The sequence below is a fragment of the Venturia canescens genome, chromosome 7 (genome assembly GCF_019457755.1).
Source record: "Venturia canescens isolate UGA chromosome 7, ASM1945775v1, whole genome shotgun sequence".
In the NCBI taxonomy this organism is placed as follows: domain Eukaryota; kingdom Metazoa; phylum Arthropoda; class Insecta; order Hymenoptera; family Ichneumonidae; genus Venturia; species Venturia canescens.
Window position 1 is genome coordinate 185,299 of NC_057427.1, and position 25,291 is coordinate 210,589.

Sequence of the window (25,291 nt, forward strand, 5' to 3'; positions counted from 1 at the left end):
TATGACACGTCATAATTATCGAAAGTTTAGGTATCATTTTATAATCCGAGCAAAGTTTAAAGTCTCCTCGAATTTCATTTCAATCAATTAAAAATTGAAGTTGATAAAATAATAAACTGTATGACTTTTTTGGTTTAGCGTGCGGGTATAATACTTTTTCGAGAGCGACGGTCAGATGCATTATCATGCATCGATAAAATATGAATACGAATATGAGAAACATACAGTGGTTATTATGGACCTTTTGTTCTGGAATTCAACCTATATATGTTGTACGGTTGTACGTTGGCAACAACACGTTGGCGAGGTTGAGAGGGCCCGAGGGTATTATCGGCTTGATAGAAGGGGGTGGTGGTAAGCGCGCACAAATTTATATATATATATAGCACCATGCGCACTGTTGTTCATACTGGAACTTACCTTACCGACTGCCGATATGTTCATAAATGTTATCATGTACTACAACAGAATGTCACAAGATTGCGCTATCGTACGTAGTTTTGTTAAGTCGAAAAATGATGAATATTTAATTTTGCAAGTTAATAATACCGCTCCCATTATTTCGATTATTGAAGAATGAATATTTTCGAACAGAAAATCGTAAAAGATTTCCAAAGTAAGATTTTTTCTAACTGCAATATATATAGCGCTCCACCACGATCTCGGAGATAAAGAAAAAAGCGTTTGAAATCGCGTTTGGTGCGCGTGTGAACATGAAATATATGTTGTAACGTAATTATATGATATATTTGAACCGTTCGTAAAAATGCGAGTCATTATTCGTAAAAATGTTTATTCGCAATGATAGAAATGAATCTGCGCTTCGATTTAAAAAATGTAAGTTTGTTCGAAGAAATAATATTGTGATGATACACGATACACGGAGTGTGAAAAATTTCAAAAGTGGCATTAAAAGAAAGAAAAGGTGAATATTGTTATTGTTGAGAGCATCAAGAGCTGCTAAAATGAATAGTTTAATTGAGGCGTTATAGATAGGTGTAAACGCGTCCGCATGCGCGCTGGATAATATGCGTGAAATGTAATCGGCCGCGCATATTCGCAGCAACGAGCAACGAGGCGAACGAGGCGGAGAAGGAGCGTTGGCGGAGGAGTGCGCAAGCAGGCATGAATGTATAAAAGAGAGAGAGAGAGAGAGAGAGAGAGAGAGAGAGAGATAGAATATCGCAAAACCAGCTGACGATCGACGCTGACGTTGTACAGTGGCGCCGGGTTATGGCGGTGTAAAACACGCGCGCAAGTATATTCACCAGGAGGTCGCGCGGGGTCCGCCTCCACCGCCACCACCACCACCACCACCACCACCACCACCACCACCACAATCATCACCGCCGCCAGCGTCACGCCACCACCACCACCTTCGTCACGGGGATAACAGGAAGAAGGAAAAAAAAAAAAAAAAAAATAACCGCCGCTACGAAGCCGCCGTTGACGGCCGGTGGGAACGTTGTGGGTAAGTAGCCTTGCCTAAACGCACGCTCGAATCAGTCTGCACTCGCATGTCCCACGAGGTAGCTCGAACCTGGGCCGGCGGTTTCCTCTTGGCAGCCCGCTCTTATCACTAGCCAAACGCACACAATCTCACGTTCTTCTCACAATCGCATACATTACGAATAAACTTTGGGCGAACCTAACCTTTAATTTTTCTCTATGTCCCGGCATGTTTTTTCGAGGTTATAATCGCGCATCGAGTTAAAAATTTACTCACACTGTCAAACATCACAGTTGAGGTTAGGTTTATGTTCGAAGCGCTCTCGCGCCCTGCTCCGTCGTATTAACGCACGTTCTTCAAGAATTCATTCATCGCGATGTTTACCACTCTCGATCCTTATTGTCACAGAACCGCTGTGTCGTTGAATAAAAATATTGTTATTCTCGCTTATCCGTTGGTTCGTTGAAACAACGTCGTTTCGTCGTTTTATTTTCATAATCGGAGAAAACTGCTGCGAAAGCTTCGCCCCGACGTCTATGCCGTTTATAATTCGCGCGTGATTTTCGTCGAGTGGCCGTCGAGTCGCACGCAAGGTTGGGTACGAATCTGCGCGGGATATTTTCGAACGATATTTTACCACCGACAAGTTTTTTATTTCTTATACGTGACAAAATTACACGTGTGTGCCGTCTGTGTGCGTGCGTGCGTGCGTTCGTGCGCGCGTGCGTGCGTGCGTGCGTGCGTATGTGCGTTCAGTGTGACATTTGACTGTTTTGGAATTAGTTGCCCCACTGCATCGCGAGATGCGAGACTCTTTACATTTACGCTCAATGGGATTTGTTATTAATAATATTTGACTGAAAGACTTTGTGAACGTGACGGGATTGTTCGTTTCTTCGTTTATTTTTATTTTTCCCCGAGCAACGCGCATTCCAAGATCTTGGAAGCAGCATGTGGAAAGACAGCGGTCCCACTGTAATTACATTCTTCATTCTCAAAATTCTTTGCGTTATTCCGTTCCGGCTGAAACGCGTCTCTGGTTCATCCCGCGATAATTTATTATTCGTGACGGTAAATTGAAAAAAGTTGTGAAAAAAATACCTATGATTTTGTGATGAAAACAAATATTATTGAAATATTATTGAATTTATCGCAATAACGAATTGGGGAGGGGGTTATTAATTTACGGGAGTTGCGATGATAAGGGGAAAAAAAAGTGACCAGCTTCTCGGTGAATCTAATGATTTTTCAAAGAAAAATATGTTTGTAACGATTCGTTTGAAAAACATTGAATGGTCGATATCAACGTTTATGCGTTTAGGCGTGAGATTCGTTGTAAAATCATAATAATATATACCTCACCTCATATTAATGATAAACGTCAAGCAAAACTATAAATTTTTGGAATTTGGAAATTCGTTATGCGGATTAGCGCGTTCGAGTAATCTTTTGGTCTTTTGGACAAGTCGAGCGATGATGAGTAGAGTGTATCATAAAGAATATCGCGAATCGCAGAATATTGAAAGAAACAAGTATATAGGTACCTACTTGGATGAGGGAGGAAACTGCTCAAGCGTCATGAAAGAAAAAAATCCTTTAACCGGGGGCTATATTTATGATGATTCGATGGAATCGAACGATTATTATCTCGCGTTTGCATTCTTGTTTGTATAAAGGCGTATTGTCTCGGATGAGAAAAAAAATTCGTTTGAAAGTCGGGTGGAATCCCGCGGAAGAAGCGGGATTCGAGTTTTGAAACGGGAAATAATAAGGAAATAAGGCAATTTATATGGAATAAATGATCCGTATAAGAGAGAAAAATGATTGTGGATTGTACGATGAGGATATAGGCGCGAGAACCAGAGCCGCGGGCGATTAACCGTTTGGTCGGATATGATACGAGTACTGTATTATATCGAATATGTCGCGCGCGGCGCATCGAGCACTCGGATCGATCCGATTGACGATTTTAGCGGGGTGAGATTGTGAGCTGCAAAGAGGAAATCGACGGTCTGTTTTAGATGGACAATTCGACGTACGTGCCGAATCACCTCCCGCCACCGTCCCTGGTTGTTTTCTCCCAGGCCGGGGGACTCCCCGACGCTCTGAGAATGCAGAGACCCTTCAATCCACAAGTTAGTGGACCTTGATGCCTAAATCCTTCTACCGCATGCCTATATATTTTCACCTATTTTCACCTCGTTATGCCCCGTCGTTGTGCCGGCAAACGTATATGTACGCGCATTTCAAATCAAGCTCAAATTACAATGCGCTCCCAAGCCTTGTACCCAGAAAGCAAATTACCAGAAAGAAACCACGAATTCTTCACATATAATAATATAAAACAAGATGATGCGCATCGGAGACCCCGCAAGCCGAACAATCGATATTTTCACAATAATATGTAAAATGCGCGAGAAATGACAACAAACGTTTCGCGGCGTAATGTTTCAATTCTCATTGGCTATGTTGTTCTTAACAAAAGTTGTGAGAAACCGATGCGCGATTGCCGGACGACGTATTCCCTAAAAAGTAGAGGATTCGAACGCCGAGTTGTGACAAGCGTCTTTGCGCGTTCGCGATCCACGGAATCTGTGATGATTCGCCGCAGCTTGGCTCACCTTGGACGATTCGGACGATTCGGACGATTCTATCGCTTGCACGACCAAGTATACGCGTCGAATAAATGAATAATCGAATCGATCGCGTATATAACCGACACCGCCCCTCATCCGCCCTTGAGGCATACGCAATTTTATGATAAAATACAACGCACATTTTCCTCCCCGAGAAAACTTTGTCCGCAGCGATGACCGCGCGATGACATCGCGCGTATAATTAAAGTCTCGATCCTCCTTTATTTATATGAAAAAGAGATTTATTTCAATGAATTTAACACGTTGAGCGAGTGGTTAACATGCGAAATGACATATATTTCATCAAGCAGCAGCAATTAAAACAAAAAACTCGGAGAGTTTTTCTCTTGAATTCCTACTTGATCAGTTTCAATTTTTTAATCGCGTTTAATCGAGCGGAGCGTTGATCGACCGATCGCCAATATCGAAATTCACAATTTCGTTGATGTATTATAGTACAAGCCTGCTTTCGCAGGGAGTCTCTTGACGTTGTTAATTTGAAAATGTCCGATTTATCTTCCCAACCTGATTCCCAACCCTTCTCCTGCGAAATTTCGTTTGTTACATGGATTCGCGGGGTAAAATTGACTGATACCGAAAACACGAAGGTATCAGACGCGAAGGATCTTCAAGTGCCATTCAGCACAGCGGCTTCGCTCGGCTACGGACTTCATCACATGTTACATCTTCCTCATCATTTTTTACATCCCGTGGATCCGCGATTGCCGTTCAGCGCGTTCAGGCCGTTGGGACCGTCGGCGTTCGCCCCACCGAGCAAGTGCCTCAAGGTCGAAACCGGTGGGACGAGCGTATCTTCGGGATTGGCCAGTATCGGCTCCTTGTCCGGTATGTCGAATATGTTCTCACCCTCGTTGCCTTCTTCCGGTGGCATCGGTGGCACGGGATTGTCCGCTTCGAATAATCAAGAAATCGCACCGCAAAGTCCCGCTGGATCCGCGAGTCGTTCACCCACCGTCAACAATAATCCGGGCTCCGTAACGTCCCTTGGAAATAATCGTGGTCCAACGCCTGAGGAGGAAGATCGCGATACCAACGCCACACCCGGATCCGAAAATACCGAAAGATCGACGCCTGAAGAGGGACGACCGTACAGACGTGAGTATACATACCGATTCGCTTTATCATCTCGCATCCTGCTTGCTTTTTCACCTGCATTTTTACCGCAGCACAATTCCGATCGTTGTAGGAATTGTCGAGGCTGCTCCGATTACCGAAACTCGCTAGTAGTAGTAGTAGTAATATATACAACAACATGGTAGTAGCCGACTCGTTTTCGATTATTATATTACATATTCGCGGCCGTACCGCCCTTTGTCTACCCTTTTTCTTTTTTGTAGCGTTATTCTCGGCTCGTACCGCATCTCTTTAGCTCTTCTCCTAATTACACCGACGCTATTTCTTTTGTCCAATTTCCCCCCCCGTTATTTATCATCTCTCGGGACAACGTTTGAGAAATTTCGTGGTCGCACCATAACGCCAACAAGCGCGTTTGTTGGTGGGACTGTGCAACGGGAAAAGAATCTTTGTTTTTTTTTTTGTTTTTCCACTCTATGTTGCTTTCCCTCCAGAAGTCATATAAGAGAAGCGGTGGGAGAAGAGAGCGTTGCTCTTGCGAAAAAGCAGCCTGAGAAGAACACTAATTCTCGTTTGATTGCGAGAGTGTAAAAAGGATCTGCTTTGTGATTTTTTTTTTTTTTTTTTTTTTCCATTTGTTTTGTTATTCCGTCGTCCAGCAGCAGTCGTCTCTTCTTCATCTCTCTTGCTCTCTCTCTCTCTCTCTCTCTCTCTCCCCGAAGGGGACGACACCGCTCCGTGCTCTTTTGTCCCGAGCGCGGTCAGTCGACTAAATTCTATATTGACGCGCATATATTTATATCGTTGAAAGATATATGTGTATTCGTGTGTTCGGACTATTCCGCGCGATCATCAGAGCGGTTGGAAGCAGCGAACGACGCTGTCCGTCCTTTGACCGGTGTATGACATTCCGCATCTGCGAATCTCATCGATGCGCGTTCGCACTCGCGTCTCGTTATCAAACGTACTAATTGCCCTCCTACCTACCGACCATGCGTATACGAAAGACCAGAAATTCCCCTATTCTCGCCCCACGCGCCTCCAGTTCTTGGTTGATATTTCAAGCGTAAAACACACACGTTGAATTAATTGTCTCCGCGCAACCCTATAGGCCTACTACACACCCTGCTTCTCGTTCGCCTCTCCTCCTCCTCTTTTTTTTCAACCTCCCGCCGCTAACGAGTCACATAACCTTCGTCGTTTTAAAAAGTAAAGAATTCCTTTTTTAAGAAAGAACATTTATTGTTGTTTTTCCGAGACTCCAATGACGCCGCGGTGCATGTGTATAGCGCGAGCAAGCGAGGTAGGTATATATAGCTTCGCGAGAAGGCAGGCTATACTCTGCGTCTTTTTTACACCTTTTTTTTCTCCTCCTCTGGCCTATTAAGCGTTGTAAAGCTTCGACAGTTACAAAGCGCTTTACTTTCGACTTCAAGAGGATATAAAAGTTTCATGCGCGTCGTACGCGGGGCTATACGACGTGCCGCCGCCGCTACCGCGAATCTCTGTCAAAGACGGACCGTCGATCGTACCGGGCCTCTCCGCACTTTTTTCCCTCCGCGCGAGCTTAGACGACGAAACGAGGGTATATAATAAAAATTGTTTGGGTATAAGTACTCGAGTAATATCCGTGTGTCTATATACGTATATATAGTATCTCCAAGGTGCTCGCGCACATAGATTCAATAGCAGGACAAAAATGTATTATTGCCAATTATTATTGATTTTGTCGATTTTGAAATTCTTGATCGTAGCACGTTTATTCCCGAAGCATGCAATGTCTCTCGAGTTTATATTTGTCGTTAAGTATAATCGCGAATCTCTCGGGGTTTGGTTGAGAAACAGAACATTTTTTGTTTTTTTTTTAGCATAATACACGGGGGATTAGCGCGAATAAACGCATTCGTGATACGATTTATGATATATAGTATTAACTTGATTTCTCTCGAAATATTGAACGGTTTTTTCCCCGCGCGCCGACAGGGCCGAATAAATGGAACGATAAAAGAAAGAAAAAGCATGCAGCCTCGCGGTATCGAGTATATAGTTTGACCTACGATAAATTGTATATTTTTTCTTCGGTTCAAATGGCCTATTTTGGCGGATTAAAGAGCCATTGGAGTATTAAAAAATTTCGGGCTATTTTGGATGGATGTGCATTCTCGTTCGTACGTGTATGCAATGCGGAGGCTGCGCGCGGATGATACGTGCATATAAAATGGTGTTATCCAATCTCGTAGAGAGAAGGGAGTTGAATTTTATTCTTGCCTTTATGATTTTATATACGTATCCCCGCGCGTATGTACATATAAAAATATGTATGGGCGCGTATCAATACCTATACACTCGTGGCGGCGAAAACACGTGAAAATTGAGGGACCGAGAGAGCGGGAAGGAGAAAATGCGATTCTGAATTGTACACGTGTATAGGTACGGATCAAATATGAGCAATGCGAGATCGAAATCCCAGCAGTTCTGGTCCATACGTTTCGTTGTTGCCCTCTCTCTCTCTCTCTCTCTCTCTCATTGATATACACATGCGTATTTAGTGTACGTATATATACATGGAGCGAATGGGAGAGAGAAAGAGAAGCGGACAAGATTCGTAGTTTCGCATAACATCCGATGTAATATCCGTGTACTGTGTTTATGAAGCTATAAAAAAAAAAAAAATAAAAAAAAAAAAAAAACACACACACACCCACGGAATAACGTAAAAATCCAGCATGACGGAACGAGCTTTCCTGCAAAAGCGATTGTATATCGCAAACATTGTGTCCCTCTAGGGATTCTTCTTTTTTTTTTTATGACAAAAGTGTGCGCAGGGATCCGCGATGCGGAATGGTTCGAAAAGTGCCATGGACGCTTGACATGTATGTATGTATTTCGTCAATTTCGACCAAAAACAAAAATCTCATCATTATCGCGAGAGCGGGTTTGAACATCCGGAAAGTTGGTGATAAATACTTTTGGGATGCGTCGATTCGAAACATACGTATAAAAGAGACTCGAAAAACGAAAAGCGAAGAATCAATGATTCGGGTGAGTAGGAGAGGGAAATTCAAAAGCTCGCGCGAATCTGGGAGTCGTGTTTTTTATTAAAAAAAATTTTTTTTGCCATTTCCTCTTTTCGCTCGTTTCCCCCTGCTCGAAACTCTTGATAATATTTTAACGAATGCGGAGAGCATCGAAGATCTCGTCCTCCCGGGCTCGTCCGCCGGTCACACGAATCTCTCGTAAAATAGAGAAGTCAAGGGAGCAATGGCGCACAGCCGGAAAGACACGGGGACGTGGCCCAAGAAAATTTGATTACCGAATAATTCGTACGACGTGCGATGGAAAATCGAGGATGTGAATCGAGGGGATGAGAGAAATAGATAGGAGAGAGGGGGGGGGGGGACAGGGTTGAAGGGAGAAAGGTAGACTCGAGGGGCCCTGCTCTCCTCCGACGAGCTTTCACACCCCTAAGAATACAAATGAGGCTAACTGCTTTTCTACCGCATGACAGATACGCGCCGCGTACATTTCGTGCGACCGGTGTGATTTCTCCTCCCGCGAAAATGCGTTCCGCCATGTTCCAGAATCCCGATGTTACTGTACGAATACTCCGTTTCGTATATGCGCACACACGTGGCTTCCGCATACATGCATATGGAGCATTGTACTTCGCTTCAATAAGTATATGAGCTACGTGCCGGGGAGATGTACGTGCACGCCCCGCGTTCACTCGCTAATTTTCTTCAAACGTTCACCGCCCCCACCTCATTTATTCCCATGCACAAACGTTACAATCGTCTACACAAGATTTTTTATCAATAACCTTTCTAAAATCGACCACGCTAACATTTTTTTGCTTTTACTTTTTCACCATAAAATGAGTATTTTTAGACGACGTGAGAATTATCCGATGCTAATTTTGCTCCGATCAGTGCAAGAAGATTTTGACAATTTTTTCATCTTTACACCCTTTTGGCGTGAGAATTTTGAAAAAATCTATCCTCGGAGTAAATATACTAGCGAGCGATGCGCGCCCCCCCGGTACCGTTTAAAAATTTTGTCATTCGGAATTGATAGATCCATTGGATTTCGGCCAATTTCTCGGGAGGGGTCTTTCGATTTTGCTCAAACTTGGGTACTTTGAAGTACCTTAAAAACTATCCCCAAACAAACCCAAATTTCAACTCTCCAAGTGCTCAAGTTCACGAGAACGAGCCTTATAAATATCAAAAAATGACCATTTTTTGCCTCTTTTTAAGATGATGCTTCACAAAAAATGTACGTTCAAGTCAAATTATACTGATTCCATTTCCTTTAGTATACCATCTAGATTATAGAAAAACGTGGTCCAGTCTTCCAGATCAAGAGGTCTTTCATTGTGATCACGTTAAATGAATTAAAAATTTCAATAAAATGACCATTTTAAAATTGATGCTACAGGCTTCTTTCTAGCTTAATTGACTTTTCTAATACGGCTCATTTTTTTTCGTTTTTTATACCTTCCAAGCGAGTCATGCCGAAAATTTGGATTGCGTGAAGAAGAGATATCATTGCTAGAGAGATATCATTCCAAAGTTGGTCTTTTTCGAAATTTTACGAAAAATCGTTAACTTTGACCGTGCACCACGGATTTCTATCAACTCCGATGTTCACAAAAATTTAGGTAAGAGTAGTTCTTTATATCTAGAACGATCCGCTTCGAGGAGTTTCTTTCATCCCAAACTTCCATCACTCTTTACAGCCTGCCGAAGATCACACAACTCCGAGTGCTTTGATATTGAAAAATGTATGATGCAGTGTTTCTAATTTTTTTTTGAGGCTGTTTTACGAAGTTTTCAGTACAGTCGTATTGATTCGAATACATATTTATCATACAAACAGCAGTACATTTTTTAAAATAGAATCATATGCTATACAAAGCCTTTCCATATGAATTTTCGTATTTAAAAATATCATTTTTAACGAAAAATATATTTTCAGCTCATTCAAAAAACCTTTATTCAATTGCGTTCAACCAGCTTTCAATTTTTATGAATTTCATTTTTGGACTTGGTTTAATACTTTCTTTTTTTCATCATGTGAAACTTAATCTTTTTTCAATCGTGTATAATACAGTTTGAATTGAGCTTATATGAAATATTAAAAGGTTCGTTACGATCTCCTCATTTTTTTGTATGATAAACAACAACGGTGCAAGGATGAAGGTGTGTAAGACCACTTGAGGGGCTATGAACAGTGTGAAAGTTGGAATTTTAGGTTTTTTTTTTTATTTTATTTTATAAATAAAAATTGGTTAGATGGATTTAAATAAAACCTTGTACACCTCTTTTACACACTCAGAATTAGTGGAAAAAATTTGTTTTTAATTTGTTTCATGGTATTAGAAGTCAATTAAGCTACAAATTGATGCCTGTAGCATCAATTTGGAAATAGTCATTTTATTGAAATTTTCAATTCTTTTAACGTGATCACAATGAGAGGCCTCTTGATCTGGACGACTGGACCACGTTTTTCTATAAGCTAGATGGTATACTAAAGGAAATGGAACCAGTATAATTTGACTTGAACGTAAAGTTTTTGTGAAGCATCATCTTAAAAAGAGGCAAAAAATGGTCATTTTTTGATATTTATAAGGCTCGTTCTCGTGAACTTGAGCACTTGGAGAGTTGAAATTTGGGTTTGTTTGGGGATAGTTTTTAAGGTACTTCAAAGTACCCAAGTTTGAGCAAAATCGAAAGACCCCTCCCGAGAAATTGGCCGAAATCCAATGGATCTACTCATATATTATCGTAGTCCTGCGCGTACAAAAAAAAATTTCGTACCAATTGATATTTTGAGATTCGTACGTTATGAACAACGACACGAGGAATATTCAGCAGTCGTTCTATATATACCTATGCTCGGCTATAAAAAATATTTTCGCGAATGGAAAAGTTGGCAAAAAAAAGAGAATCCGCGGATTCACGGAGCAGTGATGCGTGAAAGGAACAATGGCGATTAGCTCGATAGCCCGGATTGGCAAAAACTTTTCATCCCTCTAACGATGAAAGTACACGTATTTACATAGGCGCGCGTATCGATAAAAAAAAAGGAAAGATTTCTATTGACAGCGTGATTCGGGTAGTTGTGTAAATTGTTGTGTAATATTGGAATATAATATGCTTCTGCTCTTACCTGCCGCGCGGTGAATAGAGGCTTGGCTCATCTTAATTAACGGGATTTTCTCAACGATTTTTCAATGATAATCATGCAGCGTGCATGAAATTTCGCATGTTTTCTCATGCGCGAAACGAAAAAATCTCACGCGTGGAAAATGTATACTGGAAAAATCAAGTTGCGAAGATTCTACGCGCGAGTCGCGCGTTTCTCGCAATTTTCAATAAATATTGAAAACAGACAAGTACGTTAATTACTAATAACGAGAGATAGTAGGGAGTAATACGAAACTCGCATTACGAATGATGCGCGTCGTCTAATTGTAACGACGACGTCACGAAAATTTTATCTCAACGCGAGCGAAAGTTCTCATTTATTAGAGAGACTCAAAAATAAATATCATGCACAAAGTGAAGATTTTCCGGCCAACGATCAATTGATTTGCTATTTCAACGATCGTTGACGTCGGCAAGTTGCGCAACGCCGACGAAAAAAGTCTTCTATGTCACGGGACTAGAATTATTTAACGCGCCGGAAATTCGACGATGATGCTTTCATCGTCTATACAATATATTTCGAAAATATATGAATGAGGATCGATCGAAGAATCATACGAAACGATTGAATATTTATATCGCAAGTCGATGACTTGGCTATATACACGGCACGCTCTTTTTCTTCCTCCCCCGCGCGTCTGTTTGCTCGCGCGCTTCGCAGTTGTATGGTTATCACACGAAACCGACAAAGTGCATCATATAATTTCCCACATAGTGAACACATTATTCGCTCTATCGCTATATATAGACGCACATATTTATATCGGGCCATGCATATGTTACATTAAAAGGCATGGCAGAAAGGGACGTATATTCGTTCACACATCCCTTGTTATGGTTATCCAACGATTGATAATTGCATTCAAACATGAGAGGAGGGAATTAGCCGGCTCGTTGATCCGCGAATAATAATTCTCTACACAGGAAACACGCGTCACTAGTACAGAATTCGATTCTGCATACCGCACGTTCGACTCGTTACATGGAAAGAGGGTTAGCGATTCCGCATGTTTGTGTGCCAGCGAAAGAGCGAGAGCGAGAGCACGCAGATTTGCTTGCTCGATCCTCAATCCCTTGCGGCCCGTTCGCGTTCTCTTTCGGCGTGCCCGCCGCCGACCTTTATTGAAAAATGCAATTATAAAAAAAAAAATCTTGTTCCGTCCGACCCTTTCGGTACAGACATACGTGCACAAATGTGTAACGAGAAAAGTGATTCGACGTTATTGTGATTCTCATTCGAACGATGAAAAAAAAAAATTTTTTTTTTTCTCGTTTCCCAACCCCGCAGCACTTGGCACGATGCGCGCTCTCTTTACGACAATCGAATGCACGAGTACGAGGCTTCGTTCGAGGGTACGTCCCAATCCATTTCGTTCGGAAAATTTGATGCTACCTATTGGTAACAAAAAAGCGCTCCGATTCCCGACCGAGATATATATATATATATATATATATATATATATATATACAGGGTGAATCATTTAACGTGACCACTTCGAATAATTCCTAAAATAAGCGTTGCATGAAAAAAATATTCAGACAAAAGTTGCACGGTTACGAGGGGCACATTATGTGGTACATATTATGTTGTTTCGATAGGTGGAGACGTCTCAAAGATTTGAAGGTCGACTTCGTTTTTTTAAGTCGAATGCTATATTTTTTATATCAAAATATGGTAGAGTATCGAATTCTGAGTAAAAAAGTATAGACCTCATAGTCAACAAGTTATCTCACCATATTCCTTCCATTACCTATGATACCTATGTAAAGATGGGGAATCGTGATGGTATTGACAACAGGATTATCTGAATAATGTAATTCATGTTTTTTTACAGAAAATTTATTTTAACAAATGTTCGAAGTGATGGCCATTAACCTCGACACATTTGAATTGGGAGAGGTGCAGAAATCCCTTGGCCTGCTCGTTCGCCGGATTTAACTCCGCTTGATTTCTTCCTATGGGTAGCTATAAAGGATTGTGTTTACCGTGATGTTCCTACAACGCCGGCGAATATGCGAGAATGAATTACAAGAGCCTGCGCCGCTATCACACCAGAAATTATTCGAAGATCAAGAGAATCATTAGTTCTACGTCTTCGGAAATGTGTCGAGGTTAATGGCCATCACTTCGAACATTTCTTAAAATAAATTTTCTGCAAAAAAACCTGAATTACATTATTCAGATAATCCTATTGTCAATACCATAATGATTTTCCGTCTTTACATATATCTTTACAACTATTAGGTTTAGGGCTAATATAGGTCCATATTTTTTTACTCAGAATTCGATACTCTACCATATTTTGATATAAAAAAAATATAGCATTCCACTTAAAAAAACGAAGTTGACCTTCAAATCTTCGAGACGTCTCCACCTATCGAAACAACAAATGTACCACATAATGTGCCCCTCGAAACCGTGCAACTTTTGTCTGAACATTTTTTTCATTCAACGCTTATTTTAGGATTTATTGGAGGTGGTCACGTTAAATGATTGACCCTGTATATATGTGCCTCATTGTGATTGTACGTCTCGCAACGAAAACGTCTCTTTTTTTTTTTTTTTTTTACACGTTCAACAAAATGATCCGGTAATCGTGACGACACGGGTACCGGAAATATTTCACCAAATGATTATCGTATTGAACCGAAATAACCGAAAATCTTATCATATCGCGTTTCATATATTGTCAATAAAAAAAAAAATTTTTTTTTGGACGCTCAACACTTGGAACGCCGCATCATATTTGTCTAAGAAAATAGTTGATGCGCACCAAAATGAAGAAGGTGAAATATATAGCGAGACGAGCAAGGGAAGACGCGGGGATAGACGCGCGCAAGCTTGCCGATATGAGGTGCTGGATACATCAGCGGCAAGTGTACACACACCTATAAGGGATGGCCGGGGCTCGGGGATTCGCGACAGTTTCTCTAAATATGTATATACATGTATCCTATAGATACGGTAAAGTGCCCGTATATTCGTACAAAGACTCGATAACTATATTGCGGTTTCTTGCGCAAGTGGAAAGACAAGTTGGCGTCGAGCGGCGCGGACCTCCCCTTCCGCGCGCCAATTCTCCCATGTTCAACGCTTTACCACCCCTTTGCGAAACTAGGCGGAGCACCCAAGTACCCGTGTCATTTATATCTCAACAACCTTCGACCGGAGCAAGGGCACCGACCCCGTGGGCTATTATGTCCTCCACGGCGGACATAGGAATCTCTTCTCCGTGCCTCGCCGCGCGGTTGAGCTATCTTACGAAACTTCCGTCCCGTCAAATGTCTCGTCTCGGTCTCTCTGTTTTGAAATCAGTAAAAACGATCATCATTCACCCTGATATTTACTCCGGGAAAGGAAAAGGAGAGGAAAGGCTTAAAATATAGGGGAACATGGGGGCAAAGTGGACTTTCCAAAAATTGAAGATGGAATAATTTTTCAAAATTTTTTTTTCAAACTCAGGATATGTTTTCTTTCAAATTTTTCTTAGTATTGATGTGCCATTGAACAACAAATTGGAAATAATTAATCGAAAAACAGACGCTAAGAAATGAAATATTTGAGTATTTTTCTATATTTTGTGAATTTTAAAGGTTTAAGTGACTGAGATGTATTTGTTTCATTCATATATGAATTTTAAACTAATCGCATTAATAACCAACACATCATCGTCATCATCATCATCATCATCATTATCGATAACTGTGCACAAGGTGAAATGCTATTTTTGGGTTACATTTCAAAATAACACGAAGACTAAATAACACACGACGAAATACCACAAAGACAGAATAACATTCGACAAAATAACCTAATGATAACCGAACACACATCTAAAGTGTTCCAAACCCATCTAACGATTTTTCGCGCACACATCGAATCTTATTTAGGTGCGTTCAGAGTATTTGTGTTATTTTTATTGTACATTTTTTTGTCTTCAAGTTATGTTGACGTGTCACCCATTTACCTTTTACTTTTGACACGACGCGCAGTGGATCCAGTTTCTAATCGATTTTAAATAGAGTACCTCGCAAAAAATACGGGAAACATCTGATAAATAAAATTTAGTGACCTTTGCAGCTTTTTTCCTTTCGCCAGCGAATTCGACCTGACACGATGGCCAAAATTCGAATCAACAGTTTGCGGAATAAGTTTTGTTTCTGTATACGCACTCGCGTGTTAAAATATTACAACGATAATGTGGGCTGAGACGGCGTTCTAACAGAGGAAAATAAGTATGAAAAATAAATTTTTTAACGCAACAGTATAGTTGTCAGCGCATATATGTAAACCGACACATATCGCTTAATTTCTTATGGTGGCCGTTTTGTCCAGCGTTCCCATATCATTATCATGCATATTTCCACCGCAAGTAATAATATTCGGCGTTGGTAAATATTCAGCGTTAATAAATGTAAAAATATATGTTTAAATACATCTCATCATTATAAAAATGTAAAACAACTACATTTATTTTTTTTTTTAATTAAAAAAATTTTTGTTATTGACGCGAGTTAACGCGAGTACATTATTTTAGGGTCATATACAAGACCTATCTTGTGCAGCTATGCGATAAAAAATTTGCGGCTGCTATGTACAATTTCGTTAGCCCGCCGATAACTTCTTCTTGTATATTTATCGTTTTGGTTGCCAAGAGGCGGCCAAGAGAGAGTAGAATTCTCGGCGCCGACGCTCTCGCACCAACTTAAATATATGTGCCGGCACCGCCTCCGTTTCTCCTCGGTGTACGCAATATGTATTTGTCTTTAATCGTATATATATATATATATACTTGGAGTCTCTCGGTTTTGCGCGTGCCTAGTGAAATTTCTCTCACCTCGATCTCCATCGGTTTGCTGTATATGCCCTCGGTATACGCACCGGGAGTTTCTTCACTATACCACCGGAGCTATAACATCCCCTTGGAGTTTGTTGGCCCAGCATCTAAATGCATGCAAGGGACTATTGCTCCCGTACTCGCCTGAAATGATGTCTTGCCTCCACCTTGGCTGCCCGCGCGCGCGCGCTCGCTCGCTCGCTCGCTCGCCTCTCTTTTCATTTTATGCGTCCTTTTTCCAACTACTGGCAGCTGAAATAACTCTTACACAGTCTCATTGGGCTTGAATGGTGCGCGCATACATACGGTGCAATGAAAGTTGGAACGCTGTGCCCCGGTACATTGGTTTAGGTAGGCTAGGTCGCATTGGTTTATATATCGCGTTGTCGCGGTGGGATCGCACTCTTGCCTCCCACGAACCGCGAACGAATCCAAACAAGCCACTAGAAATAGAAGCTCCGCCTTCCCTAGAAGCTACGATCGAACTCCGAGGCGCGTGCACTCCTCTACATGTATATACAGTTATTATCCTCTCTCTGGAGCATCCTCCGGGAACTTCCTCTTTGGCACGAGATTCTCGTACCGCGGATAAAACGCCAAGTTGCCCGCTCAATCCCCTGGGCGTGGTATACCCGGGCTAAAGATCCACCTACCGTCGTCGCAGCACTCTTCTATAGATCCATTTTTCATTCGCGTCATACATGTGTCGCTCACTCCTCGCACACCATGGAAAAAGCACCCAGGAAAATAAGAAAATGAAGAATAAGGCAGGATGAGCAAGAGAGGCAAAATGGGTGATACGCACGGAGATGGCAGCATCTTTTTTGCGAGCTTGAAAAATTTCTAGTCTTTGCTCGCCGTAATCAAACGCGCAATATCACGTTTGGTTCGATATTGAGGATGACGATGAGGAGGGTCTTTATCATTCGCGTTATGCGCGAGAGTTATGCGAATCGCTACTGATTGCTCATTTGGTCAGAATTTTCATAACCCGGCATATATTTCATATAGTCTCGAGGAATAATTTTATAGAGATTGCGTTGATTGCTCTGATCGAGGAGTTGGACTCGAAATATTCTCGACGTTATGTATTTTAGGGTCGTGCAAGCAGAATTCGCGGGTAGCCGCGTCGGTCTCGCGATGCGTTTGAATTCCGTTATATATATATATATATAATAGAGAAAAATAAAAACGAGAAACATTGCGGGAAGGGGGCGGATGTGGCGCGGGACAACCGCGCGCGGTATTGGGGTAAACCTCTGCGGGAGCAGGCTCGCGCGCATGTAGGACGGATGGGCATGCAACGGTCTGGCACGGTGGAACGTACGACTCGTGACAGAAATTACTAAACGTTGCTGGTCGAGCGCGGAGAGCGTCGATTCTGGGATGTTGAGGGTGAAAGAGCAATGAGACGCAACAGCCGAACAGCAGCAGAAGCAGTATAGCTCATCGGGGAAGGGACACGAGTGAAAGAAGAATAGAAAGAATTAAAGAGGGAGAGGACGAGCGAAGCTTGGCCCGAAATGGGAATGCGTTCCGGCAACGGGAGGAGTGAACCATCTCGGTCCCTTTTCCAGGCCGCGGAACACGAGCGATGATGCAGTGGTAGCGCGCGAGAGTACGCGGAGCGGGGAGTATAGCGAGAGAGGCATGACGCAGAGAGGGCGAGAATATCGTGAGGGTGGTCAAACGTAGCGATAGCTATGAGACCATATAAACCGGTTAAAGGGATGGGGTGGGGTATGATGAGTTGAGGTGTGTTCGTGGGAGATGAACGCGAGGGATCGGAGGGAGCTCGGAGAAACGGGTTGCGAACGGAAGCAGCTCACAGGGATGAGGGATACGGAGAAAGGGGCGCAGAGCGAGGCTCGAGATTCAAGTGAATGCTGCGGCTTGGCTTTGCGTGGTTTATTTCGTCGTTCGTTCGCTCGCTCACTCTCCTTCCGAACAAAACGGTGCCGCCGCCGCCGCCGCCGCCGCCGCCGCCGCCGCCGCCGTCGCCGTCGCCGCCGTGAGAGCAAGTGGCAACCATTATACATACGTGTGTACGCATCTATATCGTCGTGCATATACATCGACACGTGTAGCAAAAGCATACGTTGTACGTTCTCTCGCCTCGCGCGCATATTAATCTCTTCGACCGCACATCAGCCCCTCCAGCAGCATTCACCGGTATACGAGAATCTCGTTCGTAAACGCGCACTTCATCTCACTCCAGCAGCTAACCGGGCTAACCACCTACATAACGCCGACGGCAAATTGGCAAATCTGCGTGTGCCCGACGTTGCTGTCTCTATCTTTTCCTCTCTCGTTCGCTCGCATTCGTTCGATATCCGCGCTCTTTATCTCTCCATACTTGTCTTCGTCCCTCTATGATCCCAGCATACCCCGCCAACTTCCTAGCCTGTGGCACCATTCTGCCCTGCCGTCCAACCGAGCGGATTCGTATACGCGATTGACGCGCGAGAACGTGCTTGGATTAAGAGTCTTGGTTCGCGCGAAAGCCTCGCGGCGTCGTGGCGCGGCCCGACCCAACTTGAGTTTTATCAGCATATAGACGCGCGCGCGCGCGCACGTTGACGTCATAATAACTAGCTGCAGTTTCTATTAATGCCTAGCTCTCTTATGCCGAAATAAACCAACAAAATTATCTGCGAAATATTCCGATCAAGAATCATGGAAACGCGATTGGACGAACGCGAAGAGGATTTTCTGCACGGGATGGAAAAACGAAGCCCTCATTTTTTTCATCATTTTCTTAATCTTTTGGTTCATGCGTTTATATAATGATACTCGGGGGAGCATATGATGTATGTTGAATGGCGTGTGAAGAAGCGCCAAGTTAATGTACTATATTCGTTTAGTACGGTGAAAGGGGTGCGATGTACAAGGGCTGCGGAGGAAAATATTGGTATACGGAATATAATCCGTGTCGCGTCAACCGATCGGATATTAGTGAGCGAACGCTGGTTGGGCGTCGCGCGGGCGTCGCGGTGACTCCCTCTCGCTCTGTAGGTGCATTAAATTTCATGACCGACATTCCGCTACTGATGCTCTTATATAATCATAATCGGGGGAATATTTTGGTATCGGGACAATAATCTAGGCTGTGCATTGCGCTCTCTTCTCGATGAGAGCAACAGAGTGTTGTCGAAAACGCGGTAGAGCGTACGAGCGGTGGGTTTGCCTTTCCGATGTTACGCAGAGGGGTTTTGCCAGGAGCGCGCGCGAGAGTGGACGAGAGTGAGCGAGCCGGCCGATGCATATGAGCACGACGTTTGTTTGTATATGGGGCGGGAGTGTAAGCAACATGGCGTTAGCCGATAGTCGGAACACAGTGGTCAGGTGAATACGGGCTGCATCGGAGAGAGCTAGGGAGAGTGAGACGGATAATTATGTTGGCCCCTCGGCTAAATGTCCAGGCTTCGAAAGAGAGACAGAAATCACGGGAACGTGCGGTTTTGCGGCCAACATTTCTGACCACCGAACACCAAAGTTCGAATTGAACTGTCACCATCAGCGCAATACCAAGAGAGACGGAGAGATGGATAGACGTTCCGTAGTCGCGTGCCCGGAATCGCCACACATGCGTCTCTGCGCGCAATGATTGTGGTTACCGGTCTCGGTTATTTTTCTAAACGGTATCCTCCACTCGTATTTCGCGCGTCGTCCAGATCGAAGAAAGGCCAGCTTGTGTGCGTCCTCTCCTCGTTCAATTACGGAGACGACACAAACGCCGATACAAACGCCGGGAAAAGAGCAAGGACGAGGAAGAGGATTTGCGACTATCGCTGACTACCGCAGCTCATTTCACCTTCGACCCCGATCAAGATCCTCGTTCTTCCTCGTTTGGTTGGTTGGTTGGTTCGTTGGTTGGTGCTAGTCCAGCGAGTACCCCAAGACACTCTTGAAAACACCCAACGATTGTAAATCAAGAAATCCACCAAGACTCGTGACGGGACAAAACGTTTTTCCAACTCCGTATAGCTATTACAATGATTTATCTCGTGTCTTGTGGAAATTGAACGTGAAACAGATAGATATTATTTGCATATACAAGAGCGCGGTGACGAGTTTCTTTTTATTCTCTCCCTCTGCTGCTCTTCCATTCGCCATATCTGCTTTTTATCTATTCATCGAGCGCGACGCGAATGCTCCGCGGGGCTGAAGAAAATATTTTTCTGCGCCCGAGTACTCAATGGAGAAAGTATGTTTTTCGCGCGCGGTGCTGTGTTTCGCTCTCCACTAATATCCTGAAACGAATCAACGAAGCTCAACGAAGCTCAACGAAGCTCAACGAAGCTCAACGAAGCTCAACGAAGAAAAAAATAGGGCTGTTTTGGTAGCTAGGTAGCTATGGAAAAAAGAGTAGAGAGAAAAAAGCGTTGACGATCGGCTTAACCCAAAGGGGAGGAGGGATATTGTATATTTTTTCACCCCAATGGCGGACAACGCGTTAGATTTTTATGATTTTTATATCGTCTCGCGCAATCAGTTGCGAATGTGTATTCCGAGAATATTCGTCTCGCGGACCACGCGAAGGGACAAGATGAGAGACGTAGCGAGACAATCGAGCTACGCTTCTTTCATCCCCCATCATAGAAATGTCTGTTGAAACGATTGTCCCTCACTCGGGGGCGGGGTGGGTCTCTCAATGTTTGCCGCTTATTCGTACAATCGCGGAGGTTTGGTGGCTACTTTGACTCTCGTTTATCGAAGATTGACCCCTTCTAACCATTTCCGTCTTTCGTTGGAGCTTCGTCCTCTTGTTTCTCGATCCGCATATTTACAGGGCTCCTTCGAAAATTTGATCTACATAGGCGGGTCCGGCTCGGCGATATACATACAACGACGCTATTTCTTCTAACTCTCACAAAATGTGAGCACTTTCGACTTCAAGAAAAAAACATTGAAACCCGCGTCTTAAATAGGTATATAAATGTAGCGAGAGTGGGGTGTTGGAATCTTTAGTAAATATCGTCTGCTCTCTCGCGATGAAACGATGCTAAATCCGAACGGGAATTATATAAGACAAGACGTTCAAGGAGCTATAAAGTCTTCCTAATCCCGTGGAATCGTTCACACGCCCTTCCGGATTTCACGTCTCCGGACTCATTTTGTGCGGCCCTTATGTTGTTCCGGGACGTCGTTACCGGGAGGAGGAGGCTATTTACAAAAGAAGGAGTCGTTCCCGTGTCTCATAAGCGTAAGACCAATACTAATGCGCTATACCGTGTCAGGGCGCGCGGCGTGGCTCAATTTTACCTCGTTTTTCTTACGAAATGCGCATGTACTGCCGCCACCATACCACCACCACCACCACCACCACCACCACCGCCGCCGCCGAAACCTGTATTTCATTCTCCATGTATCTATCCCTCTTGGTCCGGAGCTAAGCCGACGTCGAAAAGTAAGACGTCCATCCAACCTTTAGCCCTTTCGGGTGTTCTTGGCGGCGCCCTGGCGGATATTTACGACTAACCCGCCGCTGCCGCTAGCACTCTTGTACACTCTCTTCTCACTTTCTCGGTGTAAAACGCCGTACGAGCAGGCTCGCCTCGGCTCGGATACACCGAGACGAGTGAAAAATGGCTCTGTCGACAATTAACCGAAATCACAGAGGCCCGAGGCATTTGTCACTGCCTTGAAACTCTCGCGCGTCTGACTATAACGAGACAACCTCACTTTCCCTACTCCTACTCTGTATACAATAAGTATAATAAACACCCATCCACGATTGTTCTTACCTCTTTACCAGCATCGTTCATGCAACAATTGTACAACCAATTTCATCTCCTCTCATTTATTCATATATTATCACAAAAAATAGCAAAAATAGCACCCAACGTTTCCTCCGCTCAGTTATTTTTGTATCTTCTAGCAGGTTGTAAGCTGTGCGCGTTTAAATGGTCCAAGAAGGGTATATGCGAGTGTGAGAAAATGTTTTACTCTCAATTCGCGAACAAGTCATGTTTTCCCAGCAACCTTTTCGTGTTACTCGATCTCGTGATTTTTTTTTTTTTTTTTTTGGGTTCTCGGAAATGATGGTTTTTTCGATCTTTTCCGTAGTAGACGAGCTATAAAGGATCGGCCTGTACAAGTTAGTCTCGATGATCACCGACGGGACGCACTCTTTGACACGATCGCAGCCCGTAATAACAGGATTAAGTAATTAAGGGGATGAGCAGGGGGTGAAGGAGAGGAGAATTTTTTAATCTTGTCTCGTTCTGGGCGTGTTTTCTCGGTCGTATATTGGTGGGAGGCACGTGCTTCTCTCTCTTTCTCCCTCTCTATACGTTTGACCACGTCAATTCGTCCATGCAGGTTAGGAAAGATAGAGAGCGCTACCGGAAAAATAAATTCACCGAAAAGTCTCGTGAGCGACGGATTAAATCGCTGATTAAAGCTTTTCGTGCCACTTTTTTTTTCTCTTTTTCCGTCACTCTTCCTAAGCGGCTCGCTACCGCGGTTCCTCTCGCTTCTCGTTCGCACGAATCGATAAATTACCGCTGGTTCTCGCTTCTCACGACCGGCTATTTTCTCTCCCTCTCTCGCTCTCTTTCGACGTTAAAGCGGCGCGACATCCATCTGCTCACTCGGTGTTATTTTTCTTTTTCTTTCGTCTTTTTTCACTTCCGTCGCTCTTTCTCGTTCGCGTTTACCCTTGCCAATGCTACCGAAGAATTATCCTTTGCTCGACAAATTTATAGATCTCTGCACTCCCGACTTTATCGCGACAGTTAAACGCGCTCGTGAATTAGGATTAAAATCCCCGCGAAGATCGCGGTTTCCTCTTCTCATCGTCGTTGTCTCTCTTTCTCATCTATATATATATATGCTCTCATCGGAACCTACTGCATTTCGTACACGCAAGGTATCTACCTACATATTATATCTACATATTTTTTCGAACTAGTTGATGATTTTTATTTTGATGGCGGACGACGACGCAACGGGAGAGAAGAAAAAGCGAAGCCCCGTCATTTTTTTCTTTTTTTTATCGTTCAATTTCTTTCCGACGAGTATCTCAATATTTCGACTTTTTCCTCAAAGTTAACCAAGCAATATCATCATCGGTCTATACGCCTTCGTATTATTCCCCTTGCTTCGTCCGAAAAACGGTTCCGCATAATCTTCTTTGGTCTGTGTTCTCGCGCGGCATGGAAAAAACGACCTTTTACGCCCAGTTTCTTTGGTTTTTATTTCATTTGGTGGAAGAAAAAAAAAAACAAAAAATATTACGACTTTTCGCGCACCGGGGATATAGCGGAATGTCAACTTGATGTATTTAGTCTCGTATAAGAATCTTTGTTCTCAGGACTCTTGGACCGGCGCGCGTGAAAAAAAGGGAGAAAGATCGCAAAGTCCTTTTTCGTAACCGCCCCGAGGAATCGTCCCTTTTCAGACTTGTTATAATTTTGCGACCTACTGTTCTTTTTTTAAAAAAAATTTTTTTTTCGATCCCCATATGTTTTCCCCTTGTTTTATTCTCCCCCTTTTCACTCGCGATCGGGTGCGAGAGAGCATACTTGACAATTATTCGGTAATTTATCAAAGCGTCCGTGAAACAATGGGGGGGCAAACACGAGGATCTCTCTTGAGTTGCCTGCGGCGCGTTGAAAACTTTTTCATACAATTGGTGTCCCAAAAACAAAACGAACGTCTCGAGCAAGCACATCGAAATAATCAACTTTCCATCCTCGGTCAATGAGTCGGGGAATATAAGCGCTCGAACAATATTTTTACGCAAACTATACGGTTTTTTTATTTCTTATTTCAAAAATTTTATTTCTTATTTCGAGTGATGAATGTGATAAAAAAAATAACAATTTTCCGTTGGTAAAATAGTGGTCGACGAGGGACACCCGGTATCGGCGGGAGGATTGCAGCATTCGTGGTATGGTTAAAGGTTTCAACCCCGCGACTCGATCGAGAGAATTTTGCCAAAGGAGGCAGAGCGGAGAAACAAAACTATCTCATTGTGTGTTAATAAGATTCTCATCGTTCTCTCTCTCTCTCTCTCTCTTTGTTTTTTTTCTCGCTCTGGCTTCTCCGGCATAGGAGGGGAACGGTCACGATGTTTTCTCTGTGACTCTTGATTCTCAAGTTTATTCTCCTTTTCCTCGGAGAGAATCGATTTTTTCAGAAAGTTTGCACGTTTTCGGATAAATACGTTTGAAAATGAACGTTTTTCACGATCTATTCGTAACACACATCAGTTATTATATAGAGAGCAGCTACGGCTCCCGAAAAAGTTCAAAGTCGTCTCAAGTATCGGTAAAAGTTTACAGTACACGTACTGCAAACATGGCGTTGAAAAATCGCGTTTATTTATATATATATCCCAGCATATACAGCATTCATTATATAATGACGTAACAATGAAGATGAGCGAGAAGTCGCGCGGTGGATGTTGATGGTTTTTGAATCTGGATCGCGACTTTCGAGACACCTTGTATTCGGAATGATGGAGAAATATTGGGGTATAGGTATAACAAGGTATAACAAGGTATAACAAGGCTTTTACCGTGCCGGTACCCCGAAAATTATCCTGAAAATTTGGAGACCAATTTTCAAGAGCTTAGCGAGTGTCGAAGCTCAGGGGGATACACACGCACACTCTCTTTCTCCGTTCTCTCTTGCATTCAGCTTCGAAAAGCGTACCCCGCCGTGAAAGCGCGCGCTTCATGGCAATTGCGAGCAAGAGCCCTATTCACATATTGGATCATATCGTATCTCCTCACACAATATGAATAATGCATCTGTACGAAATCACCCGTACTCCTTACCTCTATACACGGTACACTCATACAAGTACTTCTCTATCTTTGTATCTATATATATGCATATAGATACAAAGTATATAATGCACGCTCTGTGCGATCGCGAGGATATTCCGCATGGAAATCCTCAATTTTCACCCGCCTACAGGACCTTTTCTTCCTACATCTCTTACATTCGATTGAGTTTAACGATTTTTTCTTTTTTCTACTCCCCCCCCCCCCCCCCCCCTGTTTAGGGCTCCGAAAATTTTCGAGTTTTTTTCATTTCATGAGATAGAAA

General features: G+C 43.2%; 1 protein-coding gene across 4 annotated transcripts in view; it reads left to right on the plus strand.

Annotated features, from left to right (window-relative positions):
* Positions 1-1,512: 1,512 nt before the first annotated feature.
* Positions 1,513-25,291, plus strand: part of LOC122412889 (E3 ubiquitin-protein ligase Rnf220-like) — a 111,826-nt gene continuing 88,047 nt past the window's right edge. For 2 of the 4 annotated variants that reach the window (XM_043422858.1, XM_043422859.1), the window contains exons 1-3: positions 1,513-2,425; positions 3,472-3,585; positions 4,695-5,202. In XM_043422858.1, coding sequence (XP_043278793.1) covers positions 2,402-2,425; positions 3,472-3,585; positions 4,695-5,202 — 646 coding nt within the window. In that variant the 5' untranslated portion in view covers positions 1,513-2,401. The remainder of the gene's footprint in view (positions 2,426-3,471; positions 3,586-4,694; positions 5,203-25,291) is intronic. The other 2 variants (XM_043422857.1, XM_043422860.1) reach the window with 2 other exon arrangements.